Consider the following 26,474-nt stretch of genomic DNA (forward strand, 5'->3'; position numbering starts at 1 on the left):
GTCCCATTTATAGATATTTCTCATGTATTTCTCATACATTTTTGTACATCAGTCAAAAATTATATAGAACAATCACACACACTCGAAATCCGCTTGCACTTAAAGGATTTCTTTTTTCTAACAAAAATTACTAACATCGCTAATTGTAGCCAAGATTTTCACGAATATTTATTGCTGTTGCTGGTAGAATGCTAGATGTTGAAAAGAATGAAACCAAAAGCACCAGCCTAGTTTTCAATATTTTTTTTGCCTTTTATATCGAACCCTAACCGTTCGAAAGGCTGCACCTGGTACAGCAGTTGTTGGGCGTAACATATCCTTCATGTACGCAATAGTTTTCTAAGCATGTTACTTTTAAATATCTCTTGGGTGGGGAGGGGAAGATAAGTACATTAATTACTCCGCAGGGTCTTCTGTGTAAATTGTAACCACCCATTTGATACATGAAGACAGCCTGGTTCAATAGTCGAAAGCAAAACTATTGTTTTGAAGGTGTTAAGTTCATGACTGTATACTTAGTTTTTTGGAAAAGTTTAAGGGAAATACCAGGTCCAATTGGGATGGTTTTATAATATTGCATTGTTGTATATAATTTGGGAGCCTTTGCTCGTAGTCAAGTAGTGCGTAAAAATTAATATCAAGCTAATTTAAACGGAATGAACCTTTTTCTGCTGCCTGCTTAAAGCAGATGATTTTAAAATGTGCACTTTGTAGATTTATATAAAAAAAACCGAGGGCCGTATGTTTTGTACAAATTCATAGAAGCATATCATATAGTTTTGTTAGAAGATCAAAAAGTAGATTTAAGTCATTCAATAATTGAATCTTTATAAGAATATTATTATTAATATATACGTTTATTAAGAAGGGAAAAATGGATGAAAAGTAAAGTTTTTTTGTTATGCGACAACAGATAAATGCATTTTTTTTTTGTATCGCTGCTGCTGTTGGCACCGTGATTATGCTCGCATACGTGTGCAATATCTGGGAAGTTTGATACCGCTTGTTGTTGGCTTTGATATGGGCTATCTTCCCCTTCCTCTGACGGATTGTAATCCAGGGGTTTGAAAATTAGGATGATCCTTCCACAATAGCGTAACCTGTCTCTACTAGGGGTGTAGGGAATGACAGAGGTGCCCTGGTTCCAGAGCCTCGAACGTAACTTGCTTTTCTTACTCAGCTTCGCTATCTTGGCACTGAGTTTGACCAATAGCTTGATCGACTCGCGAGGGTCAGGGTAATAGAGACATCATGGTAAAACTATCTAGTGATTAAGAGCCACTAACCACTGATGCACATGAACATGGGCCTTTCTCCCGTGTATGTGTGTTGCACCGCGCATGTAAAACTCACCTCATGAATTGTTTGGACGGCTTGTTCCTGGCGCCTTGGCTGGACGCTTTGTCGAAACTTCCAGCCGTCTGAGGAAGTAAAATGCACGCAAAGGTTTTCTCTTCTAAAGCACGCACAATCGCATAGGATTAAACTCCTGTCCGAAGGATACTGAGAAAATGTTTTGTTAGTGTTGTGAGGCTAATGTACCCTTGGAGACAAGGCAAGACTGGGCGTTGCCACTGTTCCATGTGATGATTTAGACCAGCCTTAAAAATAAAAACAAGATGTCCATGGGGTTTGTAGATTGAGGGGGGGGGGGGGGAGGAGAGGGTGTATGTGACAGTTAATTTTATCTCGATTATTATCTATAGCATAGCGTCAAGTTAAATAAGATATAATGCAGCAATTGGGTAGAAGTTCGAGTATTTATATGGCTTCGTTCGTGTAGTTAGATGTGCAACACTTGTCAATTGTTTTTAAAACTTCAACGGGCTAAAAATGAATTAAGGCTTGAATCGGCGGATGTTTTTAAATCCTCCGATACTTTTTACTAGATTTTTAATACTTTTTGTATCATACTGGTTTTGAAAAGGTGGGAAGTGGTTTGCACGAGTTTCGGTTTTTTATGCACAGTGTTGTTATTAAGATAATATTGCAATGTCTGCTGGCAGTCACAGCATGCTGCTGTACTTAGCTAGTTAGTACCGTTGTCTGAGAATTAATTTTGCATGATCGCAGCACGTTGCGCAGATACTTGTATACAGAAACAAACCAAATAAAAAGTGACTAACGAGACCCGAGTACATTGCTTTTCCATAGTTATCTCTTGTGGGAGACTTTTTTAACACCCTTCTTAAACCCCCCTAAGAAATAGCAGACACTTTGAACACCGCTAAAGGATTGCAGACACTTTGAACACCCCTAAAGGATAGCGGACACTTTGAACACCCGTTAGGGATAGCGGACACTTTGAACACCCTTAAAGGATAGCAGGCACTTCGAACACCCCTAAAGGATAGCAGACACTTTGAACACCCCTAAAGGATAGCAGGCACTTTGAACACCCCTAAAGGATAGAAGATTTTGGACCCCTATAGGGCCGACACGGTATAGAGTCTGTAAGCAGGTGCGTGATACGGTTTCGGGGGTAGGGGAGGATTTTAATGTAAAAAAAAAATGTTTACCACTTAATAAGTACTCATTTTAATACTCGAGTAGCTGTACATGTAACATTCGTTAAATCTGCGTTTTTCTGTGCCTGTCTTATTTTCTATTTACCTGTATCGCTAATCTACGCATTGCTGGCTCGCTTTTAATCTTTTAGAGAAATGCTATATGAAAATCATTTTTTTAGCGCACATACAGCTCCCAGAAACCCTCAGGACTCCTCTCCTTTCCGTTATCATCACATTTGTACCTTGGGTCAAAACAAGCAAAGCTGTGACGTCCAGACCAGAAAAAAGCAGTGTTGTATATCCTATTCGCCTGATTACGGTTGTACTCCCCCCATCCCCCCTTAGGTAAGGTACCATTGCTGCCCCAATTGGTGCAATTCCTGGTCAAAATCGAGTCATCGTCCGGTAACGGACAAACGAGCCCCACGCGTCCGGAAATGTGACCCTGTCCAGGAAGTGGTCCAGGGCGTTGGCTCCTGCGCTGTTATTGGCCGTCATGATGTCAATGGTGCGGCCAACAGATTGTTTGCGGCACCGCCACCGGAGCTGTGTGAAAGCGATCAGGGATTGTAGTTTGACCAGCGCACGACGCGCCACTAAAACATTCCCGGTCGAGTAATTCTCTTTGCTGACGGCACGGTAGTGATGAGAGACTTGTTGCTCATGGCCCACTGCAGGTGTTATTCGGGTAACAAGGGTCCACCCCCCTACAAACCAGAGTTCGCAAAAGCGGTTATGTCTGTTGCTAGTTGTAGACTTTCATACCAAGACTAAGCAAACTACAGAATTTGAATTGTTGTATTTTTAATTTTTTGTTGAGAGCATATTTCAAATAAGGTTGCACTTGAGAATTAATGCATCGTAGCCTCAGTGGCTCATGGGTAACGTATAGATGGCTGAATCCTGGCTGTGTACAGGCACATAAACAAAAACGCTACAATTTTGCAGACCTGGGTTTGTTTGTTTGTTTATTTGTTTCTTTATTTTGCCCTTATTTGCTAATTTTATAGCCATGAAGCACTTTGGGTTACATTACATGATTCTTTGAGTCCAAATAGATGTATGATCCCTCGTAAAAAGCTTTTTCAAAAAAGACTTCCACCCATGATCATAAGTCTATAGACTGATAAAATCACCCGGCTGATAAAATCACCCGGCTGATAAAATCACCCGGCTGATAAAATCCTCGGGTGATAAAATCCTCGGGTGATAAAATCCTCGGCTGATAAAATCCTCGGCTGATAAAATCACCCGGCTGATAAAATCCTCGGCTGATAAAATCCTCGGCTGATAAAATCACTCGGCTGATAAAATCACTCGGGTGATAAAATCACTCGGCTGATAAAATCACCCGGCTGATAAAATCACTCGGGTGATAAAATCACTCGGCTGATAAAATCACTCGGCTGATAAAATCCTCGGGTGATAAAATCCTCGGCTGATAAAATCCTCGGGTGATAAAATCCTCGGGTGATAAAATCACTCGGGTGATAAAATCCCCGGCTGATAAAATCCTCGGGTGATAAAATCCTCGGGTGATAAAATCCTCGGGTGATAAAATCCTCGGGTGATAAAATCCTCGGGTGATAAAATCACCCGGCTGATAAAATCCTCGGGTGATAAAATCACTCGGCTGATAAAATCCTCGGGTGATAAAATCACTCGGCTGATAAAATCACTCGGCTGATAAAATCCCCGGCTGATAAAATCCTCGGCTGATAAAATCCTCGGGTGTTTCGAGAAACGTGCCCCAGGCCCGTACCCAGGGGGTGCACCCCACCCCCCCTGGATATGCATGTCACAAAAGACCGTCAAAAGTCTTCTTCTATGGACATTCTATACCTACCTTTATCGGTATGCATGTCACAAAAGACCCTCAAAAGTCTTCTTCTATGGACATTCTATACCTACCTTTATCGGTATGCATGTCACAAAAGACCCTCAAAAGTCTTCTTCTATGGACATTCTATACCTACCTCTATCGGTATGCATGTCACAAAAGACCCTCAAAAGTCTCCTGTCACCTTCCGGATCAATCCAGTACTCTCCAGTCGCGAGGATTGAGTTAGTTACCAGACCTCGCAAGTCCTTGCACGAGCGCGCCACCCTCTTCTGTAGGCCACCTGGGGATCAAATAAAACAGTTGGTAGAGTAGGCCTTGGGATCAAATAAAACAATAATACCCTCTTTTTTTTAGAAATATTATATCTAAAGAAAATAAATATATATATATATATATATATATATATATATATAAAATGATGGTTGAAGGCTTTCATAGAAAGTGCTCAATGCTCGAAAGTAGAGCGGTGTATAGTGTCATCCCCTGATGAGTGGGCAACCACGAAACAGACCTGTAGGGAAACCTATGTAGTTTGTATTTTTCTCAAACCAACACTATATATATATATATATATATATATATATATATATATATATATATATATATATATATATATATATATATATATATATGTATATATATAAATTGTAGTCGAGATGATGCACCTGTCTTGTGTTTCATTTGCGCTTTGCTTATGAAGCGCGCATTTAAGCCGAGCCCCCCTCAATTAATTTATCCGAGCTTTATTCAAAATTATACAGTTGAAATAAAGTTTTGAGTTGAGATTTAATTTAATTCAATTTTCAGGCTACTTCAGCCATCTGTGGCAGTTCACTAAATCTCATTTGTGTTTGAATATGTGAGATGAAAATTACAATAGTGTTTATTGATCTTTGTTTATCGTTTCATCAGTATTTGTTTATCGGTTTACATTCACTGTACCTTAAATTTCATTTTGAAAAAGACTCTCCTCCTGGAAAGGATATGTGAAAAAAGGTGGAGCCAAACAAAACCTCAAATAAACCTCACACTTCCAAAGCACAGGATGGCTCACCTTCCCTGCTCTTCAAGTAAACGGACAAATCATCTCTAATGAGCTGCAAAGGCTACATTTCGTCTGGCTGTTAAGGTCACAGATGTGGGTAGACAAATGATAGTTGACGCTCCAGCATTGTACCTCCTCTAGGCATCTCCTAAAACACTCCCAGAAGCTATGCGATAGAAATGACTCAAACGTACAGCCGAACAAGGCGACTCCCTGCTCTGAACTTACACTGACGGGGCAGATTTCCTTGGATCCTCTTTCCACCAAAAGTAACACGAGAAATACAAAATGCGGGTTAAAAAAACTTAGCGCCATGTCTGGAAGGAATGATTACTGAAACAGATGCTACATCAGTTAGATGTCCCGTGTTAATTAAATTTTTGGGTCAATTTACAAGCCACTATTGGAGACTACTGATTTAATTGTAATATTTTCCTCGCTGCTTAGTGGGTATTTTTACTTTCTATGAACGGTTTCGTTTGATTTTCTGAAAATAATTTTTAGATACCCGAATGGCCCAGAGGGCCTCTAAGCTGATCTGAGTTTTTCGAGTAAAATCATAGGACCGTTAAACGTTAGCGGTCAACTGAGAGATGATCGAGGTATTATTGGATTTTGCTACAACTTTTTAAGGCTGCATTTCCTTAGTGTCCTGCTTTTTTTAGAGGACTAGGTGCGTGAGTTTTAATTGTGCGAGATCCTAAGTCCATACGTTTTGCTTGCGCGAGAAAATATTTGCGTGCGTTATGCTTGCGTGAGAAACTAGATGCGTGCGTTATGCTTGAGTAAGAAACTAGATGCGTGCGTTATGCTTGAGTAAGAAACAAGATGCGCGCGTTATGTTTGTGTTAGAAACTAGATGCGTGCGTTATGCCTTTGTGAGAAACTAGATGCGTGCGTTATGCTTGAGTAAGAAACTAGGTACGTGCGTTATGCATGTGTTAGAAACTAGATGCGTGCGTTATGCTTATGTGAGAAACTAGATGCGTGCGTTATGCATGTGTGAGAAACTAGATGCGTGCGTTATTCATGTGTTAGAAACTAGGTGCGTGCGTTATGCTTTTGTAAGAAACTAGGTGCGTGCGTTACGCATGTGTTAGAAACTAGTTGCGTGCGTTATGTTTGTGTGAGAAACTAGGTGCGTGCGTTATGCCTTTGTGAGAAACTAGATGCGTGCGTTATGCTTGAGTAAGAAACTAGGTGCGTGCGTTATGCTTTTGTAAGAAACTAGATGCGTGCGTTATGCATGTGTTAGAAACTAGATGCGTGCGTTATGTTTGAGTGAGAAACTAGATGCGTGCGTTATGCATGTGTGAGAAACTAGATGCGTGCGTTATGTTTGTGTGAGAAACTAGATGCGTGCGTTATGCATGTGTGAGAAACTAGATGCGTGCGTTATGCATGTGTGAGAAACTAGATGCGTGCGTTATGCATGTGTGAGAAACTAGATGCGTGCGTTATTCATGTGTTAGAAACTAGGTGCGTGCGTTATGCTTTTGTAAGAAACTAGGTGCGTGCGTTACGCATGTGTTAGAAACTAGTTGCGTGCGTTATGTTTGTGTGAGAAACTAGGTGCGTGCGTTATGCATGTGTTAGAAACTAGGTGCGTGCGTTATGCTTGCGTGAGAAACTAGGTGCGTGCGTTATGTTTGTGTGAGAAACTAGGTGCGTGCGTTATGCTTGCGTGAGAAACTAGGTGCGTGCGTTATGCTTGTGTGAGAAACTAGGTGCGTGCGTTATGCTTGTGTGAGAAACTAGGTGCGTGCGTTATGTTTATGTGAGAAACTAGGTGCGTGCGTTATGCATGTGTTAGAAACCAGATACGTGCGTTTTATTATAAGTCACCCTATTAAAACATTGAAAAAAACGTTAGGACAGTAGGGAAATATAATGCGAAGTAAACAACGGTTGGGTAGTCAGTTCCTCATTTACAGGCGGTGCCGTTACGTACGCGTATTTTGAATAGCTTGCGACCGAAACTGCCTCTGATCTTGCTATTGTGGTCTGCACACATGGGAAAAGATGCGCGTACGAAGAAAAAACGACACAACAAAACAAGTCAAACAGGAGACTAAACTCATATTTATTATAGATATATTGCAGATTGGTAGAATTTGACAATAGACAGATATCTGGTATATTTTCAAAAAAACTATTAACATACTTACACCCAGTCAAATATTCTGCTTCTTATTGTGTTTGTGTGCCCGTCAAGCAACACAGATACAATACTCGTAAAACATGTACACGCTGAATAGAAATATCACATAATTCTCACAGGCACTCACTCACACAGGGAAAGTTCTCTTTCTTTAGTTTTTCACCCCTCCCTCGCCCTCGTTATACACACAGCCTCTAAACAGTATCAATTAAATATATGTACACTTTTCCATTGAGACTTGGACCTAGTTGCTTTTAGATATTCTTAGGGATTCTCACCCTGCACATGCAAAATTCTATTTTTGTTCTCTTTTCTGATTATTTACAATAATAAGACAATTTGAAAATAGTCCCTCTCTTGCTAGTTAAGACGTAGATCCCACCGTATACACGCCATTAAGCCATAGTCAGAAAGCTCAGAGACTACAAACAATATAAAAATACTCACCAAGTATATTCTCACAGGCGCTTAGGGAAAGGTTTTCTCACTTTTGACTTTGCACACCTCCCTCGCCCTCGTTATACACACAGCCTCCAAACAGTATCAATTAAATAGATGTACACTTCTCCATTGAGACTTGAACCTAGTTGCTTTTTAAACCTTTTAGAGATTCTCAGGGAACTATTTACTGTTCACCCAAAAATTACAGCGTGTATTAGTAATCGGTCATAAGCATTATCCAACAGCGATGGAATTCTGATGCATCTATTGCTTAAATGTCTTGTTTGGATAGACCAAAAGCGATCTACCTCGCACGGCCCTTCCAAAAGGTGACAGTTGATTAAATGCACTCGCGTTATCCCTTTCACAAGGAATTTAAGCGTAGGATTCCTTGCACAGTGTCCTCTTTGTCCTTGTAGAGTGGATCTTACCGTCTAACCCTTTTCATAGGGGTTATGCGAGTATTGTTATCGTAAACGGAGGTTTTAGTATTCATAAGTGACCCGCTATTGGAGTCTGGGTGACTGTCTATCTCACATACAGCTCCCACGTGTCACCAATTGAAGTTTCTTTGTAAGTCGCCCCCGTAAAATCATCACAGAATAAGTTAGGCGCAGTACCTGTGAAGTAATATTCATTTTCCCACACAATGGCATTGTTAAAGATTCTAAAGTCACCTTTATTGCTGTATCGTCCCCATTTATCGATAAGAGTTGCCGAGCCAGAGTTACCCCACTTTGCGCAATTCTTCGCTAGGAACGAGTCATCATCGGGTAGCCGAGTAAACGAGTTACACGCGGCTGGGAAAATGTCCGGATCAGATAGAAAGTGAGTTATGACATTCCACCCGGCACTGTCATTAGTTGTCATTATATCTAAAGTTCGGCCAACATTTTTCTTATGACAGCGCCATCTCATTTGCGCGAAAGGCATGATGGCCTTGAGTTGTCGAATGGCGGGGACCTTGACAAATACCATGCCGTTGGTGTAGTTTGAGATAGAGTGATAATCACTTGATTCGATTCTCTCTGCTGAGGAGATGCTCCCAGTCTGGCTGAGTTTTATTCGCATCACTAGAGCCCAACCACCTGCAAAACAAACACACTTGGGTGAGAAAAGGTATCTATTTATTCAAAATATTAATAAACCTTTGCGTTGTTTAAAAAAGAGTATGTACTCTATTTAGATATCGTCTAAATTTTGGCTCCCGGGCATGTTTCCAGCACTTAAATCTATATGGCATCGCTTCAACTATGATCATTAAATGTTTCCCGCAAACGGGTGGTTAATCATTGACAGGGCCGTATCAGTGGGCGGGAGCATATGTCCCCTCCCACCTAGCACTGTTTGAGTTTGCAGTAACTTTCGGAATTTTACAGAATGTGGGTGATCCAACCTTTTTCTGTTTCCATGTCACAGTAGACGCGCATGGGGTCCTTGGTGCCCGCGGGGTCGATCCAGTATTCTCCTGATCCGCGAGACTCCGTCCCTAGTTCCAATATCTGCTTACAAGATTTTCCGGGTAGCTCGGGTAAAGACCCAACCTTACCTGCGATGGAAATACGTGTTATAAGTCATATCGACATATCTCATGCTGAAATACTCATTATCAACATTACCGTTGTTATGTCACTACATCATTATTATTATCTTTTGTTTATCTGTCAAAGCATGCGGATCTAAAAACATCTGCGGATCCACGGATTGGCCCCGAAAATGTAGCGGATCGGCGGATTAACATACCCCCATTCACCAACATTTTTAATTTCTGGAGGCAACTTTTGAATAATACCCACTTTAGAGCAACTTTTGGCTATATTTTTTCAAGCAACTTTTCCCAAATTTACTAGCAGAATCTACACATGCCTACCATTGATTTAATTTTTTCTTGGATCCACGAGGTACTACTAAGACCGAGTATAAAGTGTTAAAGTACTTAAACAGACCTACAGTTTTCAGGAAAATAAATTTGAAAAAAGGGGAAAAAGGTGAACTGGAAATGTCAACAATTTCAGACTGTCTACTAAAAAAAGCCGATATCTTATGGTACTGGTATTGTACAGGACCCGAAATGATCCCAGGACCCGAAACGATCCCCAAAAGTTCCCCAACTGATCCCGGGACCCGAAACGATCCCCAAGAGTCCCCGAAATGAACCCCAAGGAATTGCAGTAATGGACAATCAAAAGGAATGTGGAAGGATTGGCTTTCAGTGAACATATGAACATTTGAACATATGAACATATGAACATTTTAGCGTTATTTGTGTTACATCAGGAAATTTACATTAACTAAAACTATAGTATTAAGATTTTAATATACGACTGCACGGGAAATACAGTGGTTGAGTCAGAAATTGGGGTAAAAAATTTCCGTGATAGTAATTTGAAGAACCAGGCGTGAATAAATCATTTATAGATAACAAGTCTCCATATCGATCCACAGATAAAACATAAGGTTATTCTTAAGGTTACTTTTGTGCATGTTTGTTTGTATTAGGTGAATGATGCAGGGTTGTACGGCCGACTACATAAAGGAAATTCAAAACTCACATAAATATTACTTTCAACTAAAGCCACATCTTGCAACGGTAGTAAAAGGGTCGTTCGAGTGCGTTACTCAGTGTGCTTTGTCATTCCGCCATCTTCTCGGCCAAACCGGCTGCCTAAAATGTGTCGGTAAATATTCGCTCATGTGAACATGGATTTCGTGGTGAAATACACGTTTAGTTGTCAAATGAATATGGATTTTTAGGGGTGATGTTTACCGGAAACGAGATTTATATTGTTAGAGTCATGTGTCGGAACTGCAAATGTTTAGAGTGTGATGGAAGGTCAACAGTTTTGGCTGTTCTGAGCAAGGCCGTGCTATGTTAATGTTGTATTCCTTTTAGTAGCAATTAAAAGTTGTGTATTTGTTTTGGACTCTGTTTATGGGTTTACCGCCGGGGCAAAAGCCTTAATTATGCTTTAAGAATTGCAAGTGATTACTTCTGCTTTCCCTTTGTCCATAACCGCAATTCCTTGAGGTTGATTTCGGGGACTCCTCGGTATGGTTTCGGGTCCCGGGATCACTTGGGGTACTTTTTTTTAGGGATCGTTTCGGGTCCTGGAATCATTTCGGGTCCTGTACAGTATCTTATGGCCGAAACCTTATTAGTACGCCCCTTCCTCAAACACACCGGGGTGTAAAAAAATAATTCTGGATGCAGGGTTTAGCGTTTCAACATGGGATGATTCGAGGAGATCACTAGCAGGTTCGGGACAGAAAATATCGTCAGAATATGCATCAGGATACTTAGATTTGTTTAAAAAACACTTTCGGGATAACGAAATTCTTCTTTCGAAAGAAGTCCCTGATAAGACTGTTGTCAAAGAGACAAAAAACGCTTTGTGTAATAATTAGTCGAAGAATAATCAAAACAGCCAAACGCGAAAAGCGCTGTTGACAAGAACCACCTGCACAAAATCGCACAAAAAAGCTTTTTCTCAGACCGTAGAAAACAAATTCAAATAAAAAAAAGTCATCGCCACAAAAGGGATTAATAAAAAGCAATTTCGTGTATTTTCCTCTAAAACAAATGTTTGCATACTCATTGCATATTATTTTTCCGAAATAATTACTGTACATTTTTTCATGGAAATAATCTTCCATCTATTACTAAAGGAATTATCAAGAAATAAAATGCATTTAACCTATACTGATGGCGCATGCTTCTAGATTTTATGCTGGCGAATATTTTCCCATTGACGCAGAAAACAGACTAATAAAAGAAAGGGTAGTTTATTTTCTTTACGTTGCTTGAAATAAATCTTATTTACCTATTCCTAAATTTTAAATAATTGGAAATTATTGAGAAAAAACATTAAATGATTAGATGAGACAGTAATAAACGCATGTATGCACTTTTTCCTGAATCCCTAATAATGTAAAGGCGATTAACAATATAGCCCTCACGAAAATAAAATAAAACTAAAATAAAAGATTATATAGAGACATCTCGACGCCAATACAATAGTTTATTATTTTTGCTTTAGAAAGAAGAGAAAATTCTGAACAGCTATTATTGAATTTTTCTCGTTTCCACCAATAAAACGTCCCCTTACCTCGCGTTGGATTTTCCATATAGACAGCCAGATATTGAGAAACAGCTTTCGAAGGTTCTCTTGCCTTGGTTTCCTTGTTATGTTCGCAAAGCTGTGTCTGAATGTAGTAGTTATAACTTTGGCAGACTTTGTTTGCCTTGCAAGTTTGAAAGCACTCCCATATTTCAGTTGCTGTATACGAATGAAAAACACTTCCCTTCAAGAAAACGTGTTGCTCCGTGTTAAACTGCTCTTTGCATGTGCCTTCCACTTTGTATAGAACAGTTCCAAGAAGGAAAAACAAGAAAAGGGCGAGTTTTGAGACCAGCATTTTGTGCCGCTTACAGTCTCAAATAAGCAACGGTGGCAGATGTTTTTAAGTCCTAATCACCGTTCAGCTTGTTTACCTCTTTTAACGAGAATAACCCTTCTAGCACCCCACATTGACATAATGAATTTAATAATTCATTTTCCTTCAGCTTCTATAGTTGTAAAAGTGAATTGCTCAATGTAAATTCCAAATGACTGAGACATCGTTTATCAATATCACACCTTCATCTGTTCATGGCCAATTCAGCAAAAAAAAGACAAAAGACTTATTTTATTACAAAACAAAACATCCAAATCATAAAAGAAACAAACAATAAGTTTATCTGAAATATCTATTTTATTAAGGCGAATGTACACAGTTGCGCACGATGTGATGTTATTTGGCCAGGGTTAAATCTCGGCTTATCTCGAACTTTACAAGATATCCGCTGAATGATATAAGTTGGACTTGAATGTGGTCATATAACTTCTACGGGGATTGGCCAACAGTGATGTTGCCAGCTTCTTTTATCTAAACTTGGATGCTGAAGTTGTCAATTTCTTGAAGGTAGGAATTCATATTTTTTACCACATATGTTTGAAGTGAGCACTTATAACTACCCAGTTGGTTGCATACTGTACACTGCCCATAAAATCTCTCTTATCTTATTAATATAAATTAAGTTACTGGTGCCTATGTAGAAGGCTAAACCAATGGCCTGGCGTTCGTATTATTTCCAGCCACATCTTAGTCCTGCAATTTGGGCTGACGAATTACTCCATTTATCTAAACAGGTAAAGATCAAAACCTGCACTTTTACACTTCTTCTATTTTGGACAAGAAAGTGGAATTAACAAAAAAAATGACGAATTTGATTATGCAGAAACGGGATGTTCTCATTGCTGCTCGTATTTCCTTCAACCTGTTTTCAATAGTGCTAAAAAGGGAATACTTTCCCATACATTATATCTTTTATTCTAAATACATAGCTCGGGCATCTTATAGTTTATCGAGGCTATCGTTACTTTACAATTAGCGCAATCAATGTATCCTCGTCCGATTTAACGTTGTACAAAAATATTTTTCAACCAATGCCTCCCCAGACCGTTTATGCGTGTCATGACTAAAAAAGGCCTTTGGTATAAAAACATCTCTCTAATCTCTTTTTAATAATGGGGAGCTTTCATATATATATAGTATAACACAAATTGTTTTAAGTTCTGTGCAAAAAGCGAGCTTTAATAATACTGTTGGCTTCCATGCCGAAAATGGAACATCTCACACTTATGACAACACTACTTTTCACCCTAAAGGACACGGCTCGAGAAACTGCTCGTTTTCAACTTAAAAACTTTTCAAAACACCGTCAACGCAGTTCCGCATCAGACTAAATAATCATTGAAAGGCCCGGTTCTTTGATAATCCGAGTAATCACGCCAGCCATAAATGTTGAAGAATGACTGAAACAATGAAAAAGTGAAGCGCATCTACATAAAAATTCCCATTTTGAAGAAAATGGTATGAAATAGTTCATAATACGAAATTTTTAGGCTCGCTAAATATGCTATATGGTAGCGAAAGAGTCGGTCTATGAATAATTAAGTCTCAAGATATTGTGGTCACCTGCGAACGGTGGGAGAGTGTTTCTATAAAAACAAGACAAAATAATATTCCACCCTCTCTTCTGAAAAAGGTTGGATGCTGTTGTTTACTGATTTGTGTTTGCTTATTTATGTAAGAGCCAATAAGCATATTAACAAATTAATTAATAATTAGAGACTTATGTTCAGTATTAATTGACACATAAACAATTAAAGTTTGATTACGCCCATTTTATCCCCTGCTTCTTAGGCCATGCCAAGTTTAAGATGATCTGAATTCGCTCGTCGCGCTTTCGGGAGATGCGAAAACCTCGCACCCCAAAGGTATATATAGTTCCCGGATAATCGCCCACATGAGGCTGATAACGTATTATAGTTCTCATGAGCTGCTCGACAGTTGTAACTCTTCTAACAGTTCAAACTCATTACGTTTCCTCTGTAGCACACATCCTCGGGGACCCAGGGCGTCGAGGAGAACGGGCACACAGGGAGCGCGCGAGAAAGAATTCTCGCGCCGCGCTCCTTGTGTGCCCGATCTCCGCGACGCCCTGGGTCCCTAAGGATGCTGTAGCACATAGCATTATGACGATGACCCAATCCGCTCCCAACGCGCAAAGTCATGCATTTGTAGAAAAACCAGCCCTCTAACCGTTGCTATAAAGTAGAAAAGAGCTTGGATCGCTACCACAGCTGGAATAGAGAAAGCCGCGAGATAGACCAGTAACCATTCCTGGAGAAGGAGTCTCACCTCGCAGGGTAAAATGCGATTGTGTAGAGCTGCGCTATCGCTCACTGTCATGGTCACGGCCTTGATTCCAATATAGAGAACGATGAACGAATAGGCGTATATGCAGTGTAGGAATCGCACGGGTACAAGACTCATAGCCGTCTCTGTCATCATGAATATAACCATGGAAACGTAAAAGCAGACAAGGATTGGCTGATATACAGTTGCCGTGGAAATGTAGAAGACCAGCACGATTATGCTCGTGTTGGTGTTGACAGTGAAGAGTAGCCACACACACTTCATGTACCATGGTAGCTGGTCTTCTGGGGGAGATTCTAGGAAAAATGGTTCATTATCGCTGTCGTCATCGGTTGGAATGTCGTCATAGTCGTCATCTTCTAGGACGTCTAGGCCTGTCGACGTTCTTCCTGGCAATGTGCGGCTTACATGGTACTCTTCCTGGAAATTTCCTTTGTCTTCTGTTAGGGCCTTGCATTCGTGCACCACCTCTACAGTGGACGATATTAGTGTGGCCAGGAAGTAGATAATGGTCAGGATCGCATTCCAGGTAGACAGGTAAAGCAGCCAGGCAGGCGACCATGGTGACATCAGGTCATTGGCCAGGAAGACGGCGCAGCAGGTCAAGATGACAAATCGCACAATGATAAGAAGCATCGCTGGACCCCACTAAAACAAGTGAAATAACCTCTTATTAGTATCACCCCGCCAACTCGAGCTCGGATAACTCAACTCCCCGCTCTGACTTGAGAACTCCCCGCTCTGACTTGAGGTCTACTTGACTGACTTGACGTCTTGTTTCGATTGTTTTAACAGGCGCGCTCACAGGGGCTCCGGGGGCGTATTCCTATATGATACCCCTATGGCTCCGCCTGTCCGCACCACATCTCAGCTAAACCTAGGTACGCACCTTGAGTAAGTTCCATCATGCTCAAATGGGTAAATATTCTTTACTCATTTACATCTTATATGGAAACATGAGCGGCTTACATATTCTTTTCAATTGATTCATGGCGCAAACTGGTCTTGCTTTCCTCCAGAGCTCAGTTTAGCAGTAAATCGTTGTTGGTTTTAGTCATTCTAAATACTCACACAATATTCTAAATACTATGCACACACAAGAATATGACGGCTAAAAGCATAGTATACTTACTGGTGACCTACTGAATGCTTTTGCATCATGGAAGTCAAAAGAGAGTCTGTTAAGTCCCAGCTCCCCATTTGTCAAGCGACTCAAAATATTTCTTGTCTCCGCAAAAGTCATATTGCTTCAAAGGAGGCCATGCTATGGCTTCATATTAACAGTGCGAGGGAGCTTTCTTGTTGGAGACTATAGAAATAAATTCTTTTGTTCCACTTCACTAACTCTGTGGACTTGGAGATCAGCCTTGCTATCCCCAAAATGCAAATTCAATACTCGTATACGTGAGTGCTTTCAAAAGAGTCATTGAGCCTTGATAAATCTCTTATCACTGAAGGAATTTTTGTCTTGACAACATAATGAATCGGTGCTTTTTTCGTCATCTTCTGAGAAGAAAACTTGAATAAACTTTTCTTCAAATCACTCATGTTTCGTGACTGTGAAAGGATTGGTCGTGGAAAAAACTTTTGAAACTTCAATAAGTGTGTCTTTTTTTCCGCAGAGAGTTTGCAAATCGCTTGTGAATATGTTCTGGGCAGGTTAAGAGGAAAACCTGAAACTAAATACTACAGGGTCTTCTTTATTTGCCAGAGGATTCCGTTTTCTGTGACGATATGATTAATATACAAGAGGGGCGATCAATGACGCGTGATCAATTATTGTTCGATAAATGCAGCTATTTGATAGTTGATCCATCTAAACGCGTAAGCCAATCAGAATTCTTCCCGCTGCTTTTTGTTTGCCCATGTAAATCATTTTGCGTTCCCCATACAACGTTTACGCCACAGTGAAGGAATTGCACTCCAAAATGGAAGGCTGTTGTGGCGCTCTCTGTCGAGAATTAGACATAAGAAATCTTGCGCTGAAATATCGTGATCCGAGAGCATTCACGGAGTCGTCGGTAAGTCAAAACATTTAAAAACTGTCCACTTTTAACGGTCTGTGAAATTGTTAGCAACGGTGAGTTGACCTTCTACCAGTCTACAGGGCCTAGTTAATACAGAATTTTGCTTCTGTGGAGAAATTTATAGAATTCTCTTAGATAGGAGAACATTGATCTTAATGGTTTTCTTGTACGATACTTAATGGCAAATCAATTGTGTTTTGAAAATATCTTACTGCCCATGCAATCAGGCGTGATCCCATGCAAAGTAGCAAAAAATTTATTAGCTAAATTCTTATAGTCATCCGAGTCATTTATTGAAACAAGGAAAAGAACAGTCATTACAGAACAATTACTCTATATTATAAAACTCGGCACTCAGGGAATTGGTAGCTGAAATTAGCGATATTAAGTGTGTATCTTCTCCTGTTATTGTACAGAAATATTTTTTATGTTCCTATCGATACTTTGAGCTCTGTCTCGCGGATTTTTCGCAAGTGGAATTAGCAATACAGTACAGAAATACTATTTCTTCATCAGCAAGGTTTGGCTTTTCTATCTCTACATCCCAGATGTATACACTGTTTTCTCCCTCCCCCCTCCACCGAGATTACGCTTTGTAAATCTACGCAGGAATCTGCGCTAAAACATTCAGTTCAGACAAGAGCACATATATTATACCCTTGAAGTCCGCCAACGCAAATTGCAGATTGCATCACAACAGTAAGTCTCCAGTCAATCACAGTACCTAGCCCAAATATTTTCTGTATAAATACACATCACAAATCAATAAGAGTTTATTGTGACCTGTATTCTAGGATATAAGACAATAAACAGGACAATTACAGGAGGTGATCAATCGTGAAAATATTTGAGCTAGGAACTGAGATTGACTGGAGGTTTGTACAGGACCCGAAATGATCCCAGGACCCGAAACGATCCCAGGACCCGAAATGATCCCCAAAAGTACCCCAACTGATCCTTGGACCCGAACCGATACCGAGGAGTCCCCGAAATCAACGCCAAGGAATTGCGGTAATGGACAAAAGGAAAGCAGAAGAAATACTTGCAATTTTGAAGCATAATAAAGGGTTAACAGCGACTCGATTTCTAAACAACGTGACTTAAAAATATTAAATTCCAACACAATACTTCTATTTATTACATTGCCCGGCGTTAAACACATAAACAGAGTCCAAAACAAATACACAACTTTCAATTGCTACTGAAAGGAATACAGCATAAACATAGCACAGCTTTGCTCAGATCAACCAAACTCTCGACCTTCCATCACACTCTAAACATTTTGCGGTTCCGACACATGACTCTCATTTCCGGTAAACATCACCCCTAAAAATTAATATTCATTTGACAACCAAACATGTATTTCACCACGAAATTCTTGTTTACACGAGCGAATATTTACCGACACATTATATTTAGGCAGCCGGTTTGGCCGAGAAGATGGAACGACAAAAGCACACTGAGTAATACACTCGAACAACCAACCCATCTACTACCGATGCAAAATATTAAGAGGATGTGGCATTTGTTGAAAGCAATATTATGTGAGTTTTGAATTTCCTCATGTAGTCGTGCGTACACCCCGGCATGATAGGATAGGTCTTTCATTCGCCGAATAAAAACATGCAAAAAATAACCTTAACCCATTTCGCTTACTATGAAAAGCAGCATGTCCTATCCTTTCTTTTTGGCTTTTTATGTAAAAATGATTTATCCACACCGTGTTCTTCAAATTACTATCACAGGAATTGTTAGTTGACCCCAATTTCTGACTCAACCACTGTATTTCCCCTGCTGTCGTATATTAATATCTTAATACTATAGTTTTAATTAATGTAAATTTCCTTTTAATAACATAAATAAAGCTAAATGCTTCAAATGTTTTTAAAACTGAAAGCCAATCCTTACACATTCCTTTTGTTGTCCATTACCGCAATTCCTTGGGGTTCATTTCGGGGACTCTTGGGGATCGTTTCGGGTCCCGGGATCAGTTGGGGAACTTTTGGGGATCGTTTCGGGTCCTGGGATCGTTTCGGGTCCTGGGATCATTTCGGGTCCTGTACAGGTTGGTAAGTCTGTCTGTTGTATGCAACCCAACCCTGGATCAAAAGCAAATATTTTACAAATATTTTCTTAACGTGAATCTATCGTTTAAATAAATACCGTCTATTTTTTTTTTCCTGGCGTACGAGTTATGATCTACTTGTATATTTTATGATTTTTTTAAATTTTACAAACAAATTTTGGCGTTCGTTTCCTCTCAAGATGGGTTATATTTTGGGTCACTGGTTATTTGATAGTTTGTAACGGTTTTTCGACAGTGCTTGGATTTTGTGTGACCTTTATGCACACCTTTATGTTTGGGATTTGATCCTCTTACGATAATCGTTGTTGATCTTCGAGTGAGAAAGACAACAGCTAAAAGCCATCATTTTCGTGAATCGATACCCAAACTTTAAATTAAAATTGCACAATTTATATATACTCTGTATTTAGTTGATATTTGGGATCCAAGGCTCTTTACGATCGTAGAACCTGTCAGTTGCCAATCGCCATTTTCCGATTTCGCTGGCAATGAGGCAATTGAACAATCTGCTGGTATAACACTATGAGATTCTATCATTTTGTTTTCTCCCCGGCCGTGTTTAGGAAAGGCTTTTTCTGAATACAAATTTGGCTTGATCTCACCTATAAAAAAACGATCCCCAGTTACTTAACAAATGTTATTGTTTTTCTCTTTTAGGCCCTGCCCCTACCTATCTTCATCCTCTACCGTGCCACCTTCACATGTATTTTCGTTGCCGCGCTAACCTTCGTGGGCCTAAAACACCCCGAGTACACCATTATCCTACATTTCAGCTACTGGAGCCTCGGCCTGACCGCCCTCTACTTCCTGGTCGGGACCCTCGCCTCCCTTTGGCACTCAACTTGCACCAAATGCAGCGGTAGGGGAAGCTACGGCGCGCTGCTCAACAAATCGGATACATCGTGCGCGTTAGAGCCATGGGAGGACGACGAAAGCGAGCCGGAAGATAACGAGCCCAACATGTTGTCATGGCAACACGAGGTGCTGTGGGTCCTTCATACGATCTCAATCGACTCGTCACTAGTACTAGTGGTCGCGTACTTCTCCATGTGGTACGACCCAGATGTAAACACGGTCAGCGGTCTGCTCGATATCCCGCACCACGCGTTTCCCTTCATTTTATTGGTAGTTGATGTCTTCGTGAGCGGGATCCCTGTGCGTATTCTACACGTGATCTACGGTAACGTCTTTGGCGCTGCCTATGTGGTGTTCTGCCTGGTGTACATCATCACTGAAGTCCCGGATATGCGATCGGATCCCCGCACCTACCCCTCCCTGATGTTCAGTGATCGTCCTGTAATCTACACGGCGTGGTTGTCTATCTTCATTCTTGGCGGGTTTTTCGTGTCGCAGTGTTTGTTCTATTTGTTTTACAAGATAAGGGTCAGTCTGGCGATCAAGCCAAACAAACTCTAGAGTTCTGTACGCAAAAAAACAATAGAAGTTTGTTTGTAAATATCCTATTTAGAAATACTGTCCGCGTAAAAAGGCAAATGACAATGACAGTTCTACGAACGGACGCACAGGCATTTTGCAAAACCTTTAGAGATTTTTTCAAAAAGAAAAGGCAGTTGTTTGGCCTCTAGTGTGGTACGCGCACCATCTCGGCTCGCCCACTCCAAGCCAGCACCCTGCGCAATGGTGCTGTCTTACGACGCCTACTTATCACCGTTAATCTTATGAATGATAATAAGAACCTTTGGTAGTTTCTTGATGTTACGGAGCACCAGCACCAAAAACACAATGGAACAAAAGCCAAAACCAAAGACCTTAGAACGAGACAATGGAATTCGAGGTATCGAGGTAGATCGATCTTAAAACTGCCATTTGCAAATCACGTTTTAGCTTAGTAAAGATGTGACAGGTATTTATATATATATATCGACGCCAATATCAAGAATGTAGCAACTCGAATAAGGTATAGTCTAGTACATCACATTTATCCGAAATGTCACAAGGGATGCAGGGCACGTAACATGGGGGAGGTGGCGCAATACAGAAGCATTAAGAAAATATTGGGGAGGAAGGGGGGGGGGGGCGTACAGCTATGCCTCTATTGGTCGTTTTCTTATAATTTTTTAAAATATTGAGAGGGAGGGGAGGGTACGTGCCCCCAGTGCCCCACCCCTTGCTACGGCCCCGAGGTGGGAGGGGGTTCCTTATCAAAACGCGTTTCCTATAATATGGGCGCTACTCGCCTCGTGACTCCACAACATTGTGATCTTAACACATTGACCCCTCAACCGGCCTGTACCGGCTTTGAGAAGTACCCACAACCCAAAAGATTCATAAATGCAAACTAAACACGCGTTTCCTATAATATGGGCGCTACTCGCCTCGTGACTCCACAACATTGTGATCTTAAGATAACGCATATCGTGGTGTATTCGCCATTCTTACGTTGTGCCGCCCCGATGATTGGGTCGAAACGATAAGCGAACAGCATGTTGGGATGATTCGATTTTTGCGCAACATAAAGTTGGCTAATGATAAAAACTAAAATAAAACTATTAGGAATTTATTAAATGAATTGCATCTGCTAATGGCTGATTGATAAAAGCATTTGGAAAAATCGTGTCGTTACACTTCCCATGCCCGTAAGACTAGTTATCCTTTTTATCAAATTTTTTTGCAGTAAGCTTATGTAATTTTTTTCTTGTTTTCTAAGCTAATTGTATTGTGACGTCATCACGTTTCGCGCGAGCAGAGCGCTAAAACCGCGCACGCGCGCAGTAGTATGCGAGCCTTTCTGCTATTCGCTCTCTGTATAACTGTTGTTAGTGCTGCTGACTATGGACCCGACTTTGTTAAAGGTATGTGTAGGGGTTTATTGGGGATTATTCTTCAATTTACTAGTCGATAGTCAATGATGAATGGTTTCTTCAGCCCACAGGAGACCGTTTGATTGTTTGTATTTCCCGTGCCCACTTAACAATTTGCCAAGAGGAGACCACGACTTTTTTTTATAAAACTCAAATTAAAAGAACCATTGAGTTTTGACCCGAAAGGCCACGTTACATTAGACATTTTCTTCTGCAATTTGCAACCCAGTTATAATCTGTTGCGTGTCAATGAACATTTTTGATTGCATGCATTTTACTTTTCGTAAAAGTTGCATTGCCCTATGTGTGGCCAACGGTAAATATCAGAGACCAGAACGTTTCCATAAAAACGATACGACCAGGGACTGTTCATGTGTTCACTGATAAGGGATTTAAACGGCTTACAGCTCAGAATTATCCTGAATCTCCGCTGTACCGATAATATGGAAACCTTGGGTACCCAGGGCGCGGGGTCAGCGTATCGAAGCGCGAAAACGAGGCGGGGGGGGGGGGATGGGGGGTGGGGCTTCTCTCCCGCCCCTTATCCCCTCCCCCCCCGTCTGACCTCCTTGCTTGAGCGCGTTCTCGCGCCTGCGACCTCAGGGTTCCCGGGGATAAAAACAACACCGATTAACAACTTTATCACTATTGATACACAAATGCACCGACTAACGTATAATTAATTAATCTAAATTGATCTACTTAATCGCACAAATGCACTGACTAACGTTAGATTGAACTTAACTACTTGATCTATCCCCTTTCTAGTGCCTGAGACAATGGTTATGTACGGCTATAACCCCACCCTCCGCGGATTCTACCGGGGCCGGGTATTCGGCAAAACTAGCGAGGGGCTGTGGTTCAGAGAGAAGAGTAGCTTCGCCGACGAATGGCTCATCATCAACGATCGAGATCTACCCCATAGACTTATCCCGGACCTCAGACCCCGCCCTGACTGGGTCTTTGTGAATTCTATCGTGATAGCTAAATGGAAGATGCACATGTGGCAGCCCAGCGTGGTTTGGGAGACTAGACAGACTCTCATGTCAGACGGCAAGAACAAGCATTCATGGAAGATAGGTCGCGTATACCAAGAGATGTATAAAAAGTTGACGTACGAGCAGCAGTTCGACTGGAAGCCTTTCTGGTTAACTGATGAGCCTAAAGACATCGACAAGATACGACTATCGGGTTGGTACTACTTTACGCTTACAGAGCCGATGAAAAAAAAGCACTAAAATTGATTAGCTTCCAGTGGCGGATCCATAATTTAAAAAGGGAGGGGGGGGGGGGTGAATATCGACCGCCCTTTCAACCGCTTATGGCTATAGTTTTAGTTTTTTTTTCATCCAATAAAACACAATCTATATCGTATTTATATTAACGATGATAATGTATTTAAATTTGATATCATGTATTATCATGTTTTAAGAAAAGATCGCTCTCTGGTAGCTGGTATGGGGCGTCTATTAGGCCCCCGAATGGTCTTTGGCGAGGAACCCGTTTTTTTATGCGAGACCTAGCATTTTTTATTGTTGAATAAATCGAGCAGCGAGCACATCGAAAAATACAATGCAAGCCCGGCGGAGAAAATTGGGCGAGCATTACCCGAAAAACTGCGAGCACATCGAAATTTGGGGGGACCATCCGGGGCCCTTTCTCCTACGCCAAGCCCTACGCCCAGCCCCGTGTCTGACAGCGGTAGCAAAGTCCCTCGTCGTCAGCGTCGCATACAAAAGTCTTCTTACATTGCTTGAAAGGAATTGCGGGGAATTTGTACAGAAAACTAGCGCGCAAAAATAATTATATGCTTTTGGAAAAAAGAAATAGAAAAAAGGCCATATCTTTGCCTGGGATCGAACCCAGTATAAATGAAATCTGAACACGCAAAATATAGACCATACATCGAGACCGGCGCTGAATCTCCGTATGGCAGCTAATGTTTTACGGACAAGCTGTAGATTTCGGCCCCAGCACTGCTATCTAGCGAACTGTACAATACAAAGGAACCTGAGGTACCCGCGCATCAATAGAGAGGCAATAAGCAGGTTCCCAGGCCTGTCTTTGTCGGTTACGCCACGCACAGCTCGCTATGACCTAGATTAAAATATATCGAGGTCTATTTGCGCGCCCTGGGTCTTTTTGGGGCTCGTTCAGTCACCATGGTCAGGCGCGTACCGAAGATGGGATGAGAGGGGGGGGGGGGGGAGGGGGGAGTGCGCAGTCCAAGGTGTCATATGGCGCCAAGCCTCTTCCCCGCTTCTGATAATAGAGCAAAACACGCCGCCGCGGTTAGATAATAAGAGCCAGGTTTAGACGCTGAAAGCGCTTCCTGCACTATAAAAACCGGAGGTGGATATTTGGGAGTTGATACGTTACTTTCATTGTTTGTTTGGGAAATTTTGGACAGAACAATGGACTTGCAACTGCCCATAGAATATTAAATATTTTTCAGGCGTACAACCCGAGTATTGGTGCGGAATACTACAGAGCCCGTGCACGGATAAACAAAACTGCACAGTAGAAATTGGCGTTCCCAACTATCTAAAGTGCATCGGTGAGTACAGAAGATAGCATTCAACGGATGCTACCGTATCAGGACACCTAAAAACACAAGGCGGTAAAGAGGAACCCCCTTCGCAAAATCATATAGGCCCGATTTTGAATAGAGATTCTTTAATTGCAGATATACCCACCATGCCTCCTCAGCCACCGACCACTATCCCTCTACCTACGACCACACCCATCCGAACCACCATACCCCCTACCGACCCTGCTACAGACCCTGCTACCGGAGCCCCTCCTACCGACTCCATCATAGAGGCAACAGACGAATCAGGTACTACAGTGGTACCGGAGGAGGCTACAGAGGAAGACCCAGACGAACAAGACCAAGACTTCTCACGCGTTCCGTCTGAGACTAAGCCTTTACGATCTACGAGTTTCATCATTGCAGGCGCTGCCGCTGTCGGGGGAGGGTTTTTGTTGATCTGTGTGCTCGTGGCCATTACCTATCTCAGGTGAGGCTATCATGGATGGCTGCAGCATTAAGTCGTGGGGGGAGAGGGAGGGTTTTTGTTGGTCTGTGTTTGTGTATATTTTTGTTTACGGATTCCTGCAGCATTAAGTCGGGAGGGGGGGAGGGGAGGGGTGTTGTTGTTCTGAATGCTTGTGGGCATTTGCGTATATCTCAGGTAAGGCTATCATGGTTGCCTGAAGCATTAAGTCTTGGGGGGGAGTATTGATAATTATGCAGTTGTTGATTCAATGGCACAAATGCTGATGTTGTTATTGACGTCGTTAGCTAGTTACTGCTCGTGAAGTCTTGATGTCGTTACTAAAGTAAGCTTTTTGACAGGAAAAGAAAACTTAAAGGCAAGGATATCGAAGCGGATTCTAAAGAAAACTCGGCCGAATCCAGCACGAAGTCGAAAAAGAAACACCGTACAGAGAAGAAAGACAGGGAAGGAAGGTCGAAAGATAAATCCCAGCGCAGGTCTAAGGAGGACTCCGAGAAGAAGAGAAGGAAACGTCGTGATGGTAGCCCGTCCAGGAAGAAGACCAAACACGACCAGGAATAATAAATTACGACACTGACAATCACGATCTTTCTTGTACAATGTGTTGTGTCATGGATCTCCATGGCACGAACTCTAGACCCATGGTCCTATAGAGTGTGCAGTTCGTTATTCTGTTTTACTTAATAACTTCACTTTTTCACTTTTTTTTATTGTCCCAATTAGAGACACAATTTGAGAGAATGATGATCTACAGAGCAGAGGCGGTTACTGGTGTGATTTGTTGCCCCACTTTTGAGGGCAAATTTCTGTTGTTTTTTTCCTCGATCCCCTTTTTGTTCAATTTTTGCTCGGATATGCACCACGGCGGTTATTAAATATTTCATGTCCCCGGCTAAATGAATACTTATGGAAGGGCTTGGGAGGCGCGATAAAATGGGTTTATTTACTCCTATCATACAGTCCCCCGCGTTGTCGTCTATAAAAGTCTATAAAGTACAGTACGTTGTCGTCTATAAAAGTCTATAAAGTACAGTACGTTGTCGTCTATAAAAGTCTATAAAGTACAGTACGTTGTCGTCTATAAAAGTCTATAAAGTACTGTACGTTGTCGTCTATAAAAGTCTATAAAGTACAGTACGTTGTCGTCTATAAAAGTCTATAAAGTACAGTACGTTGTCGTCTATAAAAGTCTATAAAGTACAGTACGTTGTCGTCTATAAAAGTCTATAACGTACAGTACGTTGTCGTCTATAAAAGTCTATAAAGTACAGTACGTTGTCGTCTATAAAAGTCTATAAAGTACAGTACGTTGTCGTCTAAAAAAGTCTATAAAGTACAGTACGTTGTCGTCTATAAAAGTCTATAAAGTACAGTACGTTGTCGTCTATAAAAGTCTATAAAGTACAGTACGTTGTCGTCTATAAAAGTCTATAAAGTACAGTACGTTGTCGTCTATAAAAGTCTATAAAGTACAGTACGTTGTCGTCTATAAAATTCTATAAAGTACAGTACGTTGTCGTCTATAAAAGTCTATATAAAGTACAGTACGTTGTCGTCTATAAAAGTCTATAAAGTACAGTACGTTGTCGTCTATAAAAGTCTATAAAGTACAGTACGTTGTCGTCTATAAAAGTCTATAAAGTACTGTACGTTGTCGTCTATAAAAGTCTATAAAGTACAGTACGTTGTCGTCTATAAAAGTCTATAAAGTACAGTACGTTGTCGTCTATAAAAGTCTATAAAGTACAGTACGTTGT

The 26,474-nt window shown here is 41.1% G+C and overlaps 5 protein-coding genes across 6 annotated transcripts; 2 read left to right on the forward strand and 3 right to left on the reverse strand.

Moving 5' to 3' along the window:
• Nucleotides 1-2,514: 2,514 nt before the first annotated feature.
• LOC116601186 lies at nucleotides 2,515-5,543 on the reverse strand. The gene is made up of 3 exons (XM_048720005.1): nucleotides 5,531-5,543; nucleotides 4,487-4,633; nucleotides 2,515-3,217 (listed from the first exon to the last, which is right to left on the reverse strand). The coding sequence occupies exons 1-3, from the start codon at nucleotides 5,541-5,543 to the stop codon at nucleotides 2,895-2,897; spliced, it is 483 nt and encodes a 160-aa protein (XP_048575962.1). The 3' UTR covers nucleotides 2,515-2,894.
• Nucleotides 5,544-7,463: 1,920 nt separating this feature from the next.
• On the reverse strand, nucleotides 7,464-12,536 carry LOC116601179. The gene is made up of 3 exons (XM_048729342.1): nucleotides 12,107-12,536; nucleotides 9,397-9,549; nucleotides 7,464-9,088 (listed from the first exon to the last, which is right to left on the reverse strand). Exons 1-3 carry the CDS (start codon nucleotides 12,414-12,416, stop codon nucleotides 8,529-8,531), a joined length of 1,023 nt encoding a protein of 340 aa, XP_048585299.1. The 5' UTR covers nucleotides 12,417-12,536; the 3' UTR covers nucleotides 7,464-8,528.
• Nucleotides 12,537-12,594: 58 nt separating this feature from the next.
• Nucleotides 12,595-21,418, forward strand: LOC5517437 (protein rolling stone). 2 transcript variants are annotated; one of them, XM_032361888.2, is made up of 3 exons: nucleotides 12,595-12,962; nucleotides 14,247-14,320; nucleotides 19,533-21,418. In XM_032361888.2, the coding sequence occupies exons 2-3, from the start codon at nucleotides 14,297-14,299 to the stop codon at nucleotides 20,289-20,291; spliced, it is 783 nt and encodes a 260-aa protein (XP_032217779.2). In that variant the 5' UTR covers nucleotides 12,595-12,962; nucleotides 14,247-14,296; the 3' UTR covers nucleotides 20,292-21,418. The 2 variants fall into 2 exon arrangements, with proteins under 2 accessions (XP_032217779.2, XP_001637456.2); XM_001637406.3 differs by lacking the exons at nucleotides 12,595-12,962; nucleotides 14,247-14,320 and adding an exon at nucleotides 16,569-16,783.
• On the reverse strand, nucleotides 12,734-16,151 carry LOC5517438. The gene is made up of 2 exons (XM_032361887.2): nucleotides 15,895-16,151; nucleotides 12,734-15,410 (listed from the first exon to the last, which is right to left on the reverse strand). The coding sequence occupies exons 1-2, from the start codon at nucleotides 16,003-16,005 to the stop codon at nucleotides 14,577-14,579; spliced, it is 945 nt and encodes a 314-aa protein (XP_032217778.1). The 5' UTR covers nucleotides 16,006-16,151; the 3' UTR covers nucleotides 12,734-14,576.
• Nucleotides 21,419-21,468: 50 nt separating the features above from the next.
• LOC116601178 lies at nucleotides 21,469-25,475 on the forward strand. The gene is made up of 5 exons (XM_048729335.1): nucleotides 21,469-21,688; nucleotides 22,466-22,888; nucleotides 24,153-24,254; nucleotides 24,384-24,717; nucleotides 25,056-25,475. Exons 1-5 carry the CDS (start codon nucleotides 21,613-21,615, stop codon nucleotides 25,276-25,278), a joined length of 1,158 nt encoding a protein of 385 aa, XP_048585292.1. The 5' UTR covers nucleotides 21,469-21,612; the 3' UTR covers nucleotides 25,279-25,475.
• Nucleotides 25,476-26,474: the final 999 nt, after the last annotated feature.

This window comes from Nematostella vectensis, chromosome 1 (genome assembly GCF_932526225.1).
Source record: "Nematostella vectensis chromosome 1, jaNemVect1.1, whole genome shotgun sequence".
NCBI classification, from domain to species: domain Eukaryota; kingdom Metazoa; phylum Cnidaria; class Anthozoa; order Actiniaria; family Edwardsiidae; genus Nematostella; species Nematostella vectensis.

Excerpts from the sequence above, each read along its gene's own strand:
- LOC5517438 (XM_032361887.2), bottom strand. The coding sequence starts at position 16,005 with ATGACTTTTGCGGAGACAAGAAATATTTTGAGTCGCTTGACAAATGGG. Across the intron at positions 15,411-15,894 it reads AAGCATTCAGTAGGTCACCA|TGGGGTCCAGCGATGCTTCT; the intron begins GTAAGTATACTA and ends CACTTGTTTTAG.
- LOC116601178 (XM_048729335.1), top strand. The coding sequence starts at position 21,613 with ATGCGAGCCTTTCTGCTATTCGCTCTCTGTATAACTGTTGTTAGTGCT. Across the intron at positions 22,889-24,152 it reads CGACAAGATACGACTATCGG|GCGTACAACCCGAGTATTGG; the intron begins GTTGGTACTACT and ends AATATTTTTCAG. Across the intron at positions 24,718-25,055 it reads GTGGCCATTACCTATCTCAG|GAAAAGAAAACTTAAAGGCA; the intron begins GTGAGGCTATCA and ends GCTTTTTGACAG.
- LOC5517437 (XM_001637406.3), top strand. The coding sequence starts at position 16,691 with ATGGAAGGCTGTTGTGGCGCTCTCTGTCGAGAATTAGACATAAGAAAT. Across the intron at positions 16,784-19,532 it reads GAGCATTCACGGAGTCGTCG|GCCCTGCCCCTACCTATCTT; the intron begins GTAAGTCAAAAC and ends TTTCTCTTTTAG.
- LOC116601186 (XM_048720005.1), bottom strand. Across the intron at positions 3,218-4,486 it reads TGACATGCATACCGATAGAG|GGGGGTGGACCCTTGTTACC; the intron begins GTAGGTATAGAA and ends TCTGGTTTGTAG.
- LOC116601179 (XM_048729342.1), bottom strand. The coding sequence starts at position 12,416 with ATGCTGGTCTCAAAACTCGCCCTTTTCTTGTTTTTCCTTCTTGGAACT. Across the intron at positions 9,550-12,106 it reads TATGGAAAATCCAACGCGAG|GTAAGGTTGGGTCTTTACCC; the intron begins GTAAGGGGACGT and ends TTTCCATCGCAG. Across the intron at positions 9,089-9,396 it reads TGACATGGAAACAGAAAAAG|GTGGTTGGGCTCTAGTGATG; the intron begins GTTGGATCACCC and ends TTTGTTTTGCAG.